General features: G+C 60.1%; 1 protein-coding gene across 1 annotated transcript in view; it reads right to left on the reverse strand.

Moving 5' to 3' along the window:
- The window catches only part of ABLIM2 (actin binding LIM protein family member 2), a 146,453-nt gene that overhangs the window by 35,936 nt on the left and 92,587 nt on the right, over window positions 1-17,930 (reverse strand). Inside the window, exons 10-12 of the mRNA XM_088021245.1 lie at window positions 14,419-14,565; window positions 10,181-10,301; window positions 1,812-1,913 (exon numbers count right to left, since the gene is read on the reverse strand). Coding sequence (XP_087877371.1) covers window positions 1,812-1,913; window positions 10,181-10,301; window positions 14,419-14,565 — 370 coding nt within the window. The remainder of the gene's footprint in view (window positions 1-1,811; window positions 1,914-10,180; window positions 10,302-14,418; window positions 14,566-17,930) is intronic.

Below are 17,930 nucleotides of genomic sequence, written 5' to 3' on the forward strand. Positions count from 1 at the left end.
CAGAAAACACAGCTTTCCATGCAGGCGTGAACACAGGCGCCATGATGGTAAGACAGCACTCAACACAACTGCTCCCCACTTGTAGCAACAAGGGGCTGGTCTGGACAATCTCTAAGGGCCCTAGGATCTAACTGGCCCAGCCCTCTCTGATCCCTCCAGAACATCTGTGCTCCAAGCTTCCCCGGCTGAGAGGGAACTGTAAAGCCACCGCCTTCTGGGCACCTGAGAGTTTAACCCATTCCTTTCTTTCTCGGGAAGAGCAAGAAATGCACAAAGCAATAAGCACAAAGCCTACTGGACTCAAGGAAAAATCAGAAGAGTCTTGTTTGTATAACCAGACCACTGATTTATCAGTCACAGAAAGCACGCTTTGATAGGATCCCACCTAACAGTGATGCAGTGGTGGACGGGGGATGAGGCTGTTTTCTTTGGGTACATCCGGACAAGAACTTTACATATGGGAATTTCTTTTCCCACCTCCCCATTGTGTGCGCAGCACTTCACAGTTTAGACCATATTTCCACGTTCATTTCTCCATCTGGTCTCATAACCAGCCTGTGAAGAGGGCAGGGTGGACGGATCAGTCCCATTTTGCAGATGAGGAAACAGAGGCTCAGGATGGTGAAGCCACATGCCCCAAATCACCCAGAAATTCCATCAAGAAACAGAAGGAGACCTGGAGCCTTCTGCTTCCTGCTCCATGGCTCCGGCCACCTGCAGCCCGTGCACCTATCCCAGGCCAACTCAGGCAGAGCGGAGGTGGGCGGTCCCCTCGGAGAGGGAAACCAGGGGCTGAGAGACCCCCTCACTGCTCGACCTGTCCAGCCCCTACTCACTGATGCAACAAAACTCTCTGACTGAAGGCTGGCTATTCACTCTCTCCTCAGAAATTCCTAAAACACAGGAATGAATGACTAACTCTGGTTGGTTCTGTTTTCCAAAATTCCGGCTGGGTTGGGTTGGGGTCCAGGAAGCCTTTGTCCCTCAGGATCTCGGCTGGCGTCAGTCCGGCTGCCTCCCTCAAAGTGGCATAACCGAAGCCCCAGAAACCCGCCGTCGGTGATGACTCCCACCCCAAGCTCACTGGCGTGTGTGAGCCTCAGCTTTAGAGCACACAGAGGCGTCCTGACTCAGAGGTGCCCTCCGCAGTCTTTGATGCAGAGGCTCCTGGGAGCCCACTCGTGAACCTGCCCTTACTATTCAGACAGCCCCTGGTGCCTCCCCATCCCCGACCGGAACACGGCAAAAGGAAGCATCCAGAAGCACAAGGGGTGCAAGAGGCATGCAGGGAACACGGCAGCAGAGGAAATCCGACTGTACCATGCTGTTTGTAGATAGGGGGTTTCCTATAGATGTTATCTTTTACGCCAGTGTCTGGGAAAGAAGAGAAAGAAGAGGAGAAGGGCAGGATGAGCGAGCACACTGGTTTCCACCCCACTGCTTCTCCAAAGCCAGCGTCAGGCGCCAGATTCCAAGTGGCCAGAAAGGCTCACAAGCGACTGACGCCCGGGGCCCACACCTCAGACCAAGCGTCGCCCAGCCCAAAGCCAGAACCTAGTTCAAGGGGCGCGGGGAGGGAGGCAGCTGGAGTGGGCAGCCGGCCAGACAGCGCCTTCTCTCCAGCACATTCCCGGGAGAGCAAAAATGTCTCCCTGGTGTTTGTGTGGCTTTGGGGGAAACTCCAACGCACGCCAGCAGGGGGATGTGCAAACCCTCAGAATTGGGGGCGCCGAGAGGCTTGGGAATCATAGCAATCCTGTGCAATCAGACGCTCTGTGTGGCAAGCCCAATCACGCGTCCTGGGTGCCTACCTGGGATGTGGAAGTGGCGAGGCGCCTGCTGGTAGGTGCAGGGGGGAGGCTTGCTGTCTGAGAGCACCGAGAGGCTGGGGGTGCTCCGGCCACTTTCACTGCCTCCAGACGGAAGAGCAAAGACAGGTAGAAGGGAGGAAGGGGAAGGCAAAGGACAGTATGTCAAGTAGGAATGCTGGTTCCCAGTGAACCCATCTCCCCTGGCTGGTGGAGCCCCGCAACACTCTGCCCAGGGGAGGGTGCCCTCCACCGACACTTCCAGACAGTGCCCCACGGCTTGTTAATCCAACCTCGAGTGGACCCCTTCCAGTGGCCCCATTTGCAAGGAGCAGTGGCCCCAAGGGCAAAGCGCTTGCGGTTGCTAGTTCATGGGAATGTCGGCTTGGCTCGGCTGACCCCTACTCTCCTCGGGGTGCACAGTTGGTCTGCTGTTCAGCACCGGCCGGGGCTTGAATCTGGCAAATCGCAAATTCACCAAAACTGAAGCCTCCCTCCCTCAGTATCCTTGTGTAAAAAGATGCCGCTTTCTTGGAGAATCAACAAATCAGTCATTCAGAACAGGATTACAAAATCGGTTCCTAAATGCCGCTGGGTAAAATTTTACCAGCTATAGGAGGATAAGAGCAAGTTGATATTAATTAGCTGCCATGTTCCTAAATAAAGCTACTTTTGGCAAATTAAATGAAAGGAATTCTCCAAATCTGGCTCCAATTTCCTATCCCATCTGGATTTATAATTTCTGTGTTCTGAACAGGTTGGATTATCAAGTCACAAATTCAGACAGCCGTAGTTTCCCCAGGTGACCCCCCTCGCCCCCCTCCCCCACCCTACACATACCTATTTAAGGAATGACATGATAGACAGAATGCAATGGGCGTTGAACACTTTGGATGATGAGGTTTACGGCTCATTTTAGCAAGACACTCCTAAGGCACACCTCATTTCCTCTCCCATTAGCCTCAGGAAACCCTCTGCCGTCTTGGATCACAGCCTGGGGAAGGGAGGGGGCCCTCCAGACTTGGAAGGAGCCCCTGCGGGCTACAGCTGTTCAAAGCGGCAGGGCCCTGAGGTGACCCGGCAAGGAAGCAGCCCTCCCACGGGGGGCTAGACGTGGACGGGAGGGCGTAGCAGGCGTGGGCTCCGAGCACGCTGTTGCCTGGGTCGGGTGCACCGGGAACCCGGGAGGGCTCGTAGGGGCAGAGGTGGGCACTCAGCCTGAGCAGGCCACCACTCCGTGGCCCAAACCGGGCTGAGACCACCAAAGGGGCTGCTGACCTCAGCTCGGAGCAACCATCCCCCTGTGCCTGGGCACCAATTTCGCCTGTTAGTGCTGATGGAACTTCGGGCCCATGACTGCCCCCTATCACCGCGTGAACCCTACCTTCCCCTGAGCCACACCCCCCGTGCAGCACAGACTCTTCCAGAGCCCCACACCAGTCCAGGCTCCTTCCTGCAGCTCCCTGGGGAACAGGAGCCTTCAAGCCATCGCTGAGTCCCCAGGCGAAACCATCGCCTTGTGCACATAAAGGTAACTGCCGATTGCCGATCGGTTCTACCAACAGTGGCTGTGAAGGGGTCCACCCCAAGGACAGAGAAACATGGCAGTAGTTTAAACAGTCTCCTTGCACAGGCTCGGGAACCGCCGAGGATGGCCCACTCTGGGTGTCATCACTAAGCCTGCTGTGCTCCGGGCACGGCCTGGCGAATCCGGGAGGCTTCGAACAGCTCAGTTCCTTCTGCCTAGACACCCTCGTGCACCCAGCTCCTGCCCAGGTGGCTGCAGATGATGGGACATGTGGCAGGGCTCCTGACCCCCAGTCCCCAAGCCTACAGTGCAGTGTCCTCCGACAGCACAAGCAACAGCCTGTGTGTGTGTGCTGATCTATCTGGCGAGCACCCACAGTGCTCAGCAGGCCCTCGCGGGGCCCGAGACCCTGGGGCAGCTGGGGACACTGACCCAGAAGCAGTGGCCCATGACGCCCATCCACACCTACCATCCAGGGGTACAGAGATCACCAAACTCTGCCCCCTGGTCCCTGGCTGAGACGTCTCTCCTGGCGTACCCTCCTCCCAGCCTCCCTGCCCCTCCCCGCCCCCACTAGAATCCCCTTTGCAAAATCCTTGCCACTTGTCATGGCCCTTCCTGGGTCAAGGCCCTGGTGCAAAGCCTCCCTGGGAGACCCAGGCCACCATTGACCATTCTCCTGTCTGGATTCATTGGGTCACCTCATTGTCATAAGACACACTGCTACCATCCCGCCCCCCCGCCCCCGACCCAGGGTCCCTTGTAGTGCTTTGCCCACATCAGCTCACAGAAGCTCATAGAAATGCCCACAGCAGCCCCGTAGGACTCGTAACTCCCTGGCCACCTTCTGCAGGAGGGACGGGGCTGGGAGGGCCCGGGGCCAGGGTCCCCGTGAGGCCCAGCTCCAGCTGGCTCACCATGCCACCCCCGAGGCTCCAGTCACTGCCCCGGGGGCCAGCTTCCTCCCTGGGCGTCAGCAGTAAAACCCCAAACCACCGATGTCTCCATGGATGCGGGAAAATGAGAGGAGGCCCTGGCCTGACTTTGAAAAGAAGCCCCTGCTGACCAGGCTCTCGTGGCCTCTGGAGGCAGTTCAGGAAGGAGGTCAGATTCTGACCTCTGCTGGTGGTGGTGGGGGAGAGGCTTCTTCTTCCTAAATTTGAAGCAAGTGGTCTACTAGGGAGCACGCTGCAGCCAGTCTCCCCGCGGGGTAACGGCTCCTGTCGCCGCGGGGCATCGTGCGTTGCTGCCTTGGTGTTGGCTAAAGGCCACCCTTCAGATTTCACGTCCCCGCCCCCGTCCGTGGACCCCATCCGGGACGTCACGTGACACGTCCCCCCCATCTCCCCAGGCTCCTCTAGGCTGCGACGTTTTCTCAGACTTCCCTGGTTTGCGATGGTTTTCGTGAGGAGTCCTGGGCAGGTGTTCTGTGCGGCGTCCCTCCGTGAGGACTGGTCTGATTATTTCTGGTGATCAGACGGGGATCGCGGGTTCTCGGGAGGAAGACCCTGGGGGCGCAGTGCCCGCCCATCCCATCAGGTCAAGGGCACCTGCCATCGACGTGACTGGTCACTGGGATGGTGACCTTGAGCCCCTGGCCAAGTGGGGTCTGCCAGGTTTCCGGAGCAGTCTCCCTCCTGGCCCTCCAAGGCTGTGCCCCGAGCAGGCCATGCACCGTGCATGCCTGGGGGCTCAGGGGGGCGTGGGTTCCCTCCTTGAGGGTGGCACGTCCACGTAAGTCACTGGGAGCTCTCCTGCTCAGGAGATCTGTCCCTTCGCCTTCATTTATTCATTTGCTCATTTATTTTTGACACATGGACTTGCGGGCCCTCACCTCACTCGCTGGGTGACCGTCCAATGTCCTGTCATTCATTCTGCTCTTCGATCGTCCCAGCTTTGCCTGGGTCGGCTCCTGTTGAGTCCTCAAGCTGGCTGGAAGCAAAGCCAGCTCCCGTCTGCGTGAAAGGGCGTGTTAAGGACGATGAGCAAGACGTGCGTGGGTTCTCACATGTGCAGCGCTCCACCACAGGCCGTCTGAGTAAGGTGCATGGCCCAGGGCCTGGAGCCAGATGAAGAGGTGCCTCTGGGGCACAGCAAGTGGGTGGGAAGCGGGCCCTGACCTGAGGCTCTGCACCGGCAGCCCCTTCCCTCCCCTCCTGCCACGGGGGGGAGGCGGCTTGCTGCTCAGTAAGCTGCAGCTGCCCAGTGAAGAGGTCCCGGCAGCACCACCTCCTCCTGACCTGCTCCTCAGCAGGTGAGAGGTCAGGCTTAAGCCTTACGCTGCCTCAGGAGACATCCCCGGGTCTGAAATTCATAGGAAAGTGCCAATGACTGCCACCAACACAGATGCAGCCTGCCGGCCTTGGTAGAGAGTGGCCTTGGGCATTGAGACATGGGGGGAGGAAGGTGTGTCTGGGATGGGGGTCCAGCAAGGAGAGAGGAGGAAAGCCAGGCGCCCCTTCAGCCTCTAGCTGGGTCAGGGCAGGTGGTGGCTGGGGTGAGGGCATGCCTCTCCTTGGGGAGCCCTCCACCCACCGTGACATTCAGAGGGTCATCACCTAGAGGAGCCAAAGATGCTAGGGATGCCATGAGGAGAGGCCAGGAAAGGTTTTCCCGGGGAGGGTGGGTGGACACGGGGCCATGAGCAGCTGGGAGGGGGACAGGCCTTTGACACAGCTGACAACTGAATGCCCATAGGCTGGGATGCGCTGGAGCATGCAGCTGAATGAGAGCATCAAGCAGAGGACAGGCTCCCTCGGTGTGGTCTCTGAGGTGGACTCAAGACCTGTGATGGACATGGCTGGTGAACAAGGGCCTGACTCAGCTCTGCCCCACGGAGCTTCGGGATCTCAGGCCAGCATCGCCTGTCTGAGCCTTGGTCTCCTCTGGGGTGAGTCCCGGAAAGAGGCTGGGCACTCCCAAGGTCACAGGTGGCCCTGGAAGTTGGGTATGGGGCAGAGACATGGCGCCAGGACTCCCCTGCATCCGACCCAGAGAGGAGAGCTGGGGCTTTCTCTGATTTCTGACAACGGGGATTGGTGGCCAGTGCAGCTGGGAGGGACAGGGCAAATACCGTGCCAAAAGCCGTAGGACCCACACAGGCCCCGTGCCTGGGCCCACCTGGCAGGCCGCATGGGGCCCATGCTCCTGCCCCAGGAGATGCCCTTGGCCAGGCTCTGAAGTGGTTTCTGAATCCTGTTTCGGTGGGCAGGGGCTAGAGTCTGTCTGCACGGTCTCCCCCACCATGGGGTGGAAGGAGGGGCCTAGCTGCTCCTGTCCGAGGACAACACGGCTGTCTCTCCCTGTTAACCACCCCCCGGCCCTCCCGTACGGGGCTGAGGAGGGGGTGCTGCTCTCCCTGACCCACCTGGAGTGGGCGTGCTGGTGATCGGAGACACCGTCCCAGGGCGAGCCCTTGGCTGAGGGCGCTTGCTGGCTTTCCTCACCCTGGAGGGCTAAGAACTTGAGGGTGGAGCGCCAGAAGGGGGCAGTGGAGGACAGAGTCACAGGGTCTGTCCAGACCCCAGCCTGGACTCGTCTCAGCCAAAGGGGGTCCCCGTGTGGTCCGGCCAGCTCATGGGGGCTGCTGGGACAGCAAGTGCCCCGTGGCCGGGCCTTGTCTCCGGGCCACCCCTCTTCCAGAGCCCCCAGGGGGACAGCCCCACCCAAAGCGGGGCCACGGCAGGTGGTGGGGGGAAGCTGTGTGGACAGGGGCCTTCGGACCTGTGAGCGGAGGGAGAAGAGGCATCTCCTTGGTGACCTGCCATGCCCCGTCTACTAGCCAAATTCCCCCTGGTTTGCAGGGAGTGTGCTGTCTGCCCACTGGACACGCATGGGCCACGCGGCTGCGTGTGGCAAAGCCTTGCTGGCTGCTGTCATGCTCACGGGAGGCACCATGTCCGGCTTTGCTGTTTCTCAAGAGGGATGGCAGGTCCAGAAAAGTTAGACGGTGAGCTGTGAGGACAGGTCCCGATGCTCGGGGGCTCTGCTCTCCGTAGACCCAGGGGAGACACGCAAACAAGTGATGGGGACGCACGTAAGGGAACGCACAAGTTCCAGCGAGCCCCGTCTGAGACCATCGGATAGGGGTACGATCCAGCTGAGCTTGGCTGGCCTCCCGGTCCCATCAGGAGGGCCATGTCCCACTCTGCAGCTGTACAGAATGGGGGGCTCAATGCCTCCCTGGGGGATCAGTAAGAACCTCACTGCTGCTTCCTCTACCACCCAGAGCATCCTCCTACGGTGTCGCAGGCTGCTAGGGCTGCATACCAAAGTGCTGGCACTTACAGCTCTGGAGGCTGCACGTCCCAGACCAAAGCGTGGCAGGGCTTGGTTTCCGGTGGGAGCCCTGCTCCTGGCTGGCAGACGGCCACCCTGTCCTCACATGACCGTGAGGCCCTTCCTCTGAGCACACTCAGAGAGCGAGGGCTCTTCCAGTGTCTTTTCCTCTTCTCGTAAGGCCACTGACCTTATGGATCGGGATCTCATCTTAGTGACTTCATGCGACCCTGATGGCCTCCTGAAGACCCCATCTCCAAATGCAGCCACATGGGCGGTTAGGGCCTTCACTTACAGACCTCGGGGACATAATCAGTCCGTAACACACGGGAAACGAGCTTGGCCATTTTCCTGGTGTGACTGGCATTCGCTGTCTGTGTAGGGATGTGGACAGTTTGGGGGGGGGGTCTGCACCCTGGGAGGAGGCAGGAACTAGAGCCTTGCAGGGTGTGCGTCCAGCCCCAGCCACCATGAGCCCCGAGGCCACGGACAAATCATAGTCTCCTCTGCTTTGGCCCCTGATAATGGCGGCAGGCGGTCCCTGTGTCCCCGCGGAGCTGACATGGGACATCAACGGGGGTCATGGGGGAAAGGCCCTGGGAACGAGGCCCCAGACTGGGTGCGAGGGAGATCCTAGCCTCCTGCCCCTGCGGCTCTCACTCGGCTCCTCACTACTCACTCCTTCCCACAGCAAGCTGCCTACGCCCTCATCCCAGGAACATTGACACACCGACAGAAACGGGGCTGGACCCACGAGACACACAGCAGGGAGCACGAGCAGAGACACAGGGCTCAGGGAAGCCATGCGGCGGACACAGGACAGCAAGACACAGACGCGTGGCCAGACGCCCTGCAAGTGCCCGTGGCCTGCGGCCCTGCGCACCTTACCTCGGAAGTAGGGGACGTAATGATGTCTGAACACGGATGTAGGGCTTGGGTGTTGGGACAGGGACAGGCAGCTACTGGTACCAACACTCACAGTACCAGCTGCAGGCAACAGAGAGCAAGTCAGAGTCCACCCCGGGCCCGCTAGCCGCAAAGCCACAACACAGTCCTAGGCCCCACTCCGCTAGGAACATTCGCGCTTCCTCTCCCGAAGAAGGCACACCTTTGTGAGGTCCCTGAGGGGGAGTCACCAGATGCGCTTCAGACCAGTCTGCTCCAGGCTCTGAGTGAGGAAGCCCGGCCCTCTGAGGGTCAGGGTGGCAGCCCCGGGCTCTGGAGCCCTGCCTGTCCCTCCACTGGGGGGCTCCTTGGCCTCAAACACAGGTGGAGAGCTGCTGGCTGGACCCAGGCGAGCGTGCACCTGACGGGCACCTGGCCTCATCCCACTGAGATATGCGTCTTGGCTCTCGGAGGTGAGCACCTGGCCAGGCACGGCCCACAAGCCTGGGTGACCCAAAATACGGTGCTCGGGGGTCAGGAGAGGGGCCTTCAGAGAGGGCGCTTGGGGAGCCTGACTGCCCTTCACTCCTCACTCACCTGCTCGCCTGCTCGCTCATCAGTCATTCATTCATTCGTTCACTCACACACTCATTCACTCACATACTCACTTGCTCACTCATTCATTCACTCGCTCACACACTCGCTCACTCATTCACTCACTCACTCACTCATCAATTCACACACTCACTTATTCATTCACTCACACACTCACTGGCTCACTCATTCACTCACTCACACACTCACTGGCTCACTTACTCACTCACTGATTTATCCACTTTCCACTTATTGAGCAGGATGTTCCAAGAACATTGCAGGTAGTCAATGAAAATAACTTTGCAAATGAATGAGTTGATTTTTCCACAAAGGCTGCGAAAATTAGAGCTGTAGCCCGTGGATGTGGAAATGGAGCCATGCAGCAGCTGGCCAAGGAGGAAGCAGCTTGGAAAAATCCCTCACAAAGGCAGTGTGTGCATGGAGTGTTCCTGGGGCTTTGACACACCGAGGGTAACAATGAGTTTTCGAAGCTAAGGGTGAGCAATACACAGCTGGGTGCCAGGCAGGAAAGGAGGTGGGCTAGGGGTAGAGAGCACCCTGCCCCGGGTGTCTCCTTGCCGGGAGGGCACAGTAAGCCCTCACCAATGTTCCCACGGGGATGGCTGTCTTCAGGGCCACCATCCCAGCTGCAGGTGAAGAGTGTCAATAGATATTCTCACTACTTTTTGGCCACTGACCTTGCCCTCATAGCTCAACCCCCCCCAGACCCACATGAGCCTGGGACTCACGGACCTCTGGTCTCCCGCATTTATGCTCCTTTAGCTTCCTGACATCTCCTGTGACTGAAACATTTCGAAGCGCTCAGTGCTGCTCGTGTGTTTCCCCAGACGGCTCCTCCAACCAGCAGGGTAACCAGCTGCCTCCGGAGCGGTCCTCCCCTCCCAGACACGAGGGGCCGACCTTCGCGGACACATGACCCGGCCAGGCTCTCCCATCACCCGCTGACCATCCCCCACCCGGCCCGTCATCTTTCCAGTTGTGTAAAGGAAGAGACAAAGTCAGAAGAGGGAAAGCAGCGAGAGGTACAGCTTCATCCGGGGTCAAAGAAGCCCCGGGGGCAAAGTACCTGGACGGCTGTAGTGTTGGGGCGACCGTGAGGTCGGCGTGTAGCGCCCGAGGCTGACTGACCCAGTGGAGCTCGGGCTGGAGGTCCGGCACTGCTTGTACGAGCGGTCATCCTGATCCCCCTGGGAGGGAAGATGGCCCGGTGAACGGTGGAGCTGAGGGCACTGCCCACCCCCCACGCATTCGCCCTCCTCCTGGCGGTTGCCCTCTGGACCAGAGAGGCTGACTCAACGTGGCCCCAGGACGAAATCCTCCGCATCTACCAGGGCAGCCCCGAGGAGCCAGGTAGGGGCCAGGCCTCGTGGCGACACCCCCCGTGGCCTGAGCACATCCCCAGTGCCCCCAGATCCCAGAAGGCAGAGTCTCCATCAGCCCCTCCCTACGACTGGGCTCTGGAAGAGGGGTGGTGGAGGCACCGGGTTCCCCCCGGAACCCCTCAGCGCCCCTCCTGCCCCATCCTCCCCAGCACCCAAGCTCCTTACAACCACGACACTTTGAGATCTTCGAGAACCATGAGATTCTGCATTCTCCCCCCGCCTACCACCCAAGGGGGGCTCCCACGTGTGGGGTGGCCCAGTTGAGTCAGACCCACAAGCACTGGCCCACGAGACTCCATTCAAGCAGGATGAGCAACGGTTGGGAGCAGTCAGAGCAGGCGACAGGTGGCGTGAGATGGCATGACACCATGGCGCAGGGGAAGGGCAGGTTGTTGGGCCTGCCGTGGCGGGGCACGCTGGCCAGAGTCCTGGGACGGCCCAGTCCAGCAGCCCGCTGTGGGGGTATGCTCCTGCTTTGCCCCTGAGGCCAGCACAGGGGTAAGCACAGGAGAGGGGAGAGTCTGGGTTTGGACCTCGTGGCTCTCATGCTTTCTGAGCCGACCTTCTGCCTCCGAAGGCTTGTCCTTCGGCAGAACCCACTGAACCACTGTCCCTAACACCTGCCCGTGCCCCCACCTCCATGCTGGCTCAGGCTGGTTCCCGTGCTGGGATCACACCCACCAGCTGTCACCTGGCTTCGTTCTGAGCCCACCTGGCCCATCCCACCCACGGCGATGGGTGCTCTCTCCCTGGGGTGGCGGCATCTCTGGGCATCCTCCGCACAGCCCCACTGGCCAGTTTCTACCCCACGGGCACTCCTTCTCCTCGCTTAGCCTGTCCGAGGGCCTGGCCGGCCACATGTGGTTTTCGAAGCTCGGCACTGATGGCCACTCGCCCGGTCTGGTGGGCGCATTCCTGAATCCGAGGGTTCGATGCCCATGCAGATGGGAGTCTGGTGGGCACCTGTCCATACCACTCAGTGGCTCTCGGAAATAGGAAGACAGAGCTGCGGACTATAAATGTTATTTGATAGAGAAATGCTCTCGGAATATCCGTCTGAGAGGATCTGGGTGCTCCATAAGTCCCACTCAGAGCGGCGTGAGGTGGGCCCAGGCTAACCCGGGCTCCTGGGTGCTTTCTCTCCAGGAAGCCACGAGCCAGACCTCGAGAGAGCCATGGCCCACGTGTCTGCCACTGCAGGGCCGACGGGTACACCACAGAAGCATGCAGATGAGACGTGATTATAAAAATAACCAACACCAAGGATGGCATTTCAGGCCACCGAGGACCATGGCCCCATGACCCAGATGGTCAAGAGCCGCAGAGGCCCTTCTGGGGGTGCCGTGGGCGGTTATGTTTATAACCCAGGTGGCAGCACCATGAGCAGGAGGGGGCGTTGGCTGGGGGGCAGGGGGTTACCTCCGTCGGCGTTGGTGAGAGTACCTGCGGTGACTGTGGATACAACACACAGAGTGGCCTGTTAGGTCGCTGGGGGTGGGGGGGCAGAAACAGCAAAGGGCACAGACGCGTCCTCATGCCCAGATCCTCCTCCACACGGGAAAGGAACCCCACCACGAGACATGACGCAGGATTCCAGAACCTTCTTTTTGGAGAAATATGGTCAATGGCACCCCAAGAAAGGGGCCCCCAGGACAACTCTTGGGGCCAACCCTGGAGTGCGCCTCCACAACGGCCCACCCTGACACCCGCTGCTCCCTCGCGAGGACATATTTTCCAAAAGGAAGACCATCAGTTTGGGGTGGGGGATGACAACATCCTCTGAGCCCGGCAGCCTTGGTTTGCCCCAGAGTGGAGAGACGAGGGGCCCAGAGAAAGGAGGGCAGTTCGGGGCCTCGGGGTTTGGGGATCCCCCCTCTCCGCAGAATGGAAAGGGAGAGTGTCCCCCAATCCTCCCATTTCATGGAACGGGAGACTAAGGCTCAGAGAGGTGAAGGCAGGACCCCGAGCATCCAGCGCGTTCTTTTCCCCGCTGCGCTCCCACTCTGGTGGCCAGTTGCCGGAAGGCTGCCGTTCCAGAGAAGCGGGCAGAGCCGCCCAGCCCTGAGGCCAGCGTCTGCTCAACTCAGTGCCCCGACCCTCCTTCTGGGGCTTCCCTGTCCCCACCCCATCATTTGCCCACAGAAGGGTCCCCACGGAGACCACCACCACGCAGGCTCCCAGCCAGGCTGCGGCAGGGCCTGGATAGGGGAGAGCCCTGGGGCTCCGAGATGGGGGAGCAAGGGGACTCTGACACCCCCGGGGGATGACGAAAGCCGGTGTGGAGGCCACGGTGACCGGGGCTGGCTACCCCGGCCCAAGTGCCACCTCTGCCGCGGTGAGCTGCACAGCCCCGGGCCGGCATGTCTGTCGCCCGAGCCTTGCGCCCTCATCTGCATCCTGGACACTCACTCCCGTGGCGCAGGGCCACGGGACATGGATACCCAGGAAAGCCCAGTGTCCGTGCAGAGTGAGCAGGCCAGAGAGGTGGGCGGCGACCCGGACGGTGGTGACACGGCTCGGCCACAGCAGTGTGACCTGCCAGGGGACGGAGGGAAGCACCCGTGGTTCACAGCGCGCCACTGGAGGGGTGCGGTGTGAGACCGTGTGGCTTAGACTCTGCACTTGCCCCATGCTGCTGTGCTCTGCTCGTGTGTTTGCCGACACTCCCAGCCCCGTGGGAGCAGGACTGAGGGGGACGACGCCCCACACCCACGTGCCCGCGTGGCCCTCCCCAGCCCAGGGCTCTGTGGCATTCTCAGCGAACCTACACACGGCTGAGGCCCTCATGAGCCAGTCTGCACAGGAAATCTCAGGCTCCAACCAGGGAGGGTGGGGTGGCCCAGGGCTGCCAAGGGGGGGGGGTGGGGAACTTGACCCCAGGCCTCCAGATCTGGTTCCCGTGTCTTAGAGGAAGCATGAAGAGCAGCTCAGGAAACAGCCAGCAGGTGGTCTTTGGGGCAGAAAGGCCTGGATTTGTCTCAGCTCTGCTGCTCACTGTTTGGGGGAGCCTGACCAAGTCAGTGGACCTCTCCAACCCTCTTCAGTGCTGTCCACCAGAGCTCAGACCAGATGCTGGGTGATAAAGCCCCGTGCACAGCTCGGGTACATGGTAGGTGGGGGCAGGTCGGGACCCCTCCCCGTCCCCCCTCTGAATGGGGCACGTCACCCACATCGTCAGGGTCCCGGGTGTGCCCTGCGGCACAAGTCAGCCAGGAGGGGCGCCTGCTGTGGCCGCTGAGCAAGCAAACGGGCGTCCTTGTCGCCCTCCCGCCCTGCCTTGTGTTCTGCAGCGGGGCCCAGCCTCTGTGGCCACCGGCCCGCGGCGCGTGGCGCCCCTGAGCCTCAGCCCCACTCCCAGAGAAGCGGACAGGAAGGCTCAGGGAGATGTGTGAAGGTCCTGGGTTCTCCTGCCCCGGGGGCGCACTGGTGCCCGGCCACCCACACGTGGACGGTACACACGCTCAGGCCACCAGCTGGCAAATCGCTCTTCCTACCTATCCTGGGCACCCACGGCCACACTCGAGTCTCAAGACCACCGAAGGGCAGGGAAAATCAACAGCGGACTCCACGTGAGATGGAGAGGAGCCGTGAGAACCAAGTCACCGGGGAAGGACACGCCCGAGGGACACCAGGGAATCCATCGTGTGTGGTCCAAACAGGTGGTCAAACCAGCGCAGGGGATTCATGAGACGGGGGGCAGGCCAGCTGCTGAGGACGGCAGCTTGCCTCCACACCAGCGTGTTTCCGAATTCCTCCCCCACCGAAGGAGACCCTCCGCGAGGGTGGGGGCAGAGCCCCTGGGGCCTCTTGAAAGGAGATGCGCGCAGGCCATCGGAGGGGATCACGGGAGGCCGGGGGTCAGAGGGGGCGGAAGCGGATGCGGCCCTTGCCGTGGGCACACCACCCGCCGCGGGGGCCGTACCTCGTGGCTGCTCTGCCTCCCCGCCGCGGAGTGGCTGATGTACGGCGAGTAGGAGATCATGTCGGGGCGGTCGATGTTGTAGATGGCCTTGCTTTTAGGAAGAGCAGCCAAGTCCCTGTAGTCGAGAATCTCATCGCCCAGCTTCGCCTGAGAGAGAGAGAACAGAGGGCACTGTACCCCACAGCCCAGAGGGCAGCAGGTGCTCTGGCGGCCGTGGGGACAGTGGGGCCCAGCCCAGGACCCAGGCTCTGTGAAATGGGGTGAAGGGACAAAGGCACATGGCCAGGGAGTCCTCGTGGTCACGTGGGCCTGGGTCCCTCGGCCCCACCACGGAAGACCACAGAGTCCTAAGGAAGTGTATTCTCTGCGCCTCTACTTCTCTCAGATGGCCAAGTGGGACAGATGACTGCATAGGACAGCCCCAGGGTCAAAGAGGTAGAGCCTGTCACCTGTCTGGCACAGAGCCCAGCAGACCCCGAGACTCAGCTGATGGCCTAAACATACCTACACACATCTATATATGCACACACACAAACCCATAGAAGCATGTAAACCACATATGTATGCATAGGGGCAAATGCACACACATTTATATCAACATGCAAATACATGGATGCATATGCATAATACCCACCCACAAACACACATAACATGCATGTGCGCATGGACACACACCCATGTGTGAGTACATGCAAATGAAAACACCCATATACAAACGCACACGTGCAACAAACACACGTGCACACACATGCATGCGTACCTAAAACACGTGCATATGCAGACAGGCACGTGTGTAGGCACTTTAAAGTCACACGCACATATGCCCGTGTCTGCATGCAAACACACGTGCTCATGCATGTGCACGCATAAGACATGTACATGTGCACGTGCATTTAAATACACACCTAGTGGGCGCATGTCTGTATGCGCACATGAAGCACTGTGTGTACACCTACACACACACACATGCACGTGCACATAGAGAACGTGCCTACAACAGAGCTACTATATGCACTTACACACCTCTACCCACTCACTCCCACTGCCAAATGCTTGCACGCACACTTGCACAACTGGTATACGTCCACACCCCCTCACACACCCACACTTGCAGGCACACCACACACTCACTCTCCCACCCACCACTGCACACTAGCACATATGCTCACACACACTCCCACACCAATCCACATTCACACCCCTCATGCCCCCGAACTCACACCCACACATGGAACACATGCACACACTGCCATGTAATAGCACACGCTTGCACACATAATCACACTCACCCAACCCACCACACACTCACACACGTACTCGCACTCACACACGGTTGCGCACACACATTTGAGCTATAGCAGCAAAGGGCCTGGCACTGGCCTGGCTGGCTGGGATAGGACTGCAGACGGGCTCAACCGCACCTGGCCCACAGCAGGTGCTCACGGGTGATGCACACGGAGCCATTGCATGTGCTCAGGTGAGGGCCGCCTGACCACCCGCTCTCCTGCATCGCCTTCCCTGTGTCGCCCCACCGCTCCGGCCTACTGCCCCCACCCTGCCGCTCCTCCCTGCTCCAGGGGGATGCAGAGGGCATGTGGAAGGCTGAAACAGGTCCCTGAGCACAGCAGGACCACAGCCACACAACCCTCAGCTATCACAGCAGGAACCATCATCTGTGTCAGTACCCGTGTTCCTGCTGTGGCTGCCACCGTTCCCCTCCGTCCCGGAGCGGACACATGTGGTCACCTCTTCCCCACCATGCCGCCGCTCTCAGCATTAATCTCAGCCTGGCCTTACCGGATGTCAGGCTGCCCCCACCAGCTTGGCTCTACCTGAACCCCAAGGGAAGCTTCTGCTCAACCCCAGCGTCCCCCAGTGACCGGGCCAGGGCCAGCGTGGGCCCACACTCCTCTCTGTGGTGGGACTAGCTGTCCCTTTCCAGCCCAGGCGGCTCTGGTCCAGGCCCTTGGTGCTCACATCTAGGCCTGGCAAAAGCCTCCGGGGGCGTTCCTGCTGCACTTGCTCCGAACAGACCTCGCCGACAGAGGCTGCTAGCACTGTGAGCTCTTCCCTGGGATGGCCTTGACCTAAGCCTTTTATTATCCACTCACCAAATACTCACGACAAGCCTGTGACGGGGAGCACCCACAGTTCCTTCCCTTCATAGATGCAGAAAGCAGAGCCCAGAGAGGTTAGGTAGCTCACCCAGAGTCACACAGCCAGGGAGGTATGGGGTGGGAAGAGGCCCGGGTTGTCGGACTCCAGAGCCGGGCTCCCCACCATCGCCCTCCTCTGGAGCTCCAGCTCCAGCACACTGTCCTCCAGCTCAAATCCTCCGGCAGGGTCTCCGGGTGGGCGACGCAAGCCCTCACTGCAGTCCCCAAATGCAGGGTTGACATTCCCGGCCCACTCCCCCTGAGGTATCTCCTCCCTGTGCCCCCAGCATGCCAGGCTCAGCCTTGGGTTCAGTAGCCCCAGCCCACCTCCCCTAGGAAGCCTTCCCTGACCACCCGACTCCAAGGCTCTCATGAGCTGGTGGGTGCTCTTGGGGTGAATGCTGCCATTTGTGATATAGGGTGAGAGAGGGAACGTCCGTCTGATGTCTCAGACCTCTGACTCTTCCCTGTGGAGCCCTGGGCAGGGTTCAGAAGACCTGAGTTCAAATCCTAAGTCTGTCGTTTGTTGTCAGGTTGGGGCCTGATCAGAATTTCTGAGCAGTTCCTAGGGCCTCTTGTGCACCTGCTTATGCTAGTGGCCCACCCCTCTGCCCATATTGTCTACCACGGTGAGCTCATTGTGGCTCCCCGGCCGTCTGGAGGCTGACGGCTCAGCACCTGCTGCTCTCTCTCCCAGGCCTCTTTGCCCTCTCACCCGCTGGTTCTTCCAGACTCAGTCCAGGTCTCCCTCTCTGAGAGACCGTCCCCGCTCCCCTCCACCATTTGGGTTGGATGCTTGTCTCCTTTAAGTGAAAGTGCTGATGTTGGTTGGTGCACCAGTCTCCCCTTCTCTGGGGCTGGTGGTTTCTGGGGGTCCATGACTCGATCTGATTCATTACAGAGTCCCTCTCCCTAACTCCATGCCTGGCATGTCCTTGGGACATGCTTGCCAAACTGAAGTAAAATCCATGGGGCATTTGCCAAAATCAGGTGGATTCTCTGGACCATTTTACAAGACGAGACTACCACCTACATCTTGCCCACCTTCTGGATTTCATGAGCCTCAAATTAAAGCTGACACTGGAACGAGGGGCTGGGTGGGGCCTGCATTCACAGGTCTCTGCACAGGTGGACCCCCTTCCCTGCCTCAGACCCTGCTATGATCAGAGCATCGCCCATCTGCGGGTGTCAGCCCACTGCGCACGGATCAGCGAGCCCTGGGTTGGCCCCTGCGGATCCCCAAACGGCACGGATCAGAGAGGTGGCCTGAGGGCACCAACACCGCTCACGCCTGCCCTGGACAAGTGGCTCTGCTCCCAGCTCGTCAGCATCTGCCCTGCGCAGGAGGCGCACAGA

This window comes from Eumetopias jubatus, unplaced genomic scaffold, assembly GCF_037043125.1.
Source record: "Eumetopias jubatus isolate StellerSeaLion01/CBP00866 unplaced genomic scaffold, mEumJub1_p1.0 scaffold_2, whole genome shotgun sequence".
NCBI lineage: Eukaryota > Metazoa > Chordata > Mammalia > Carnivora > Otariidae > Eumetopias > Eumetopias jubatus.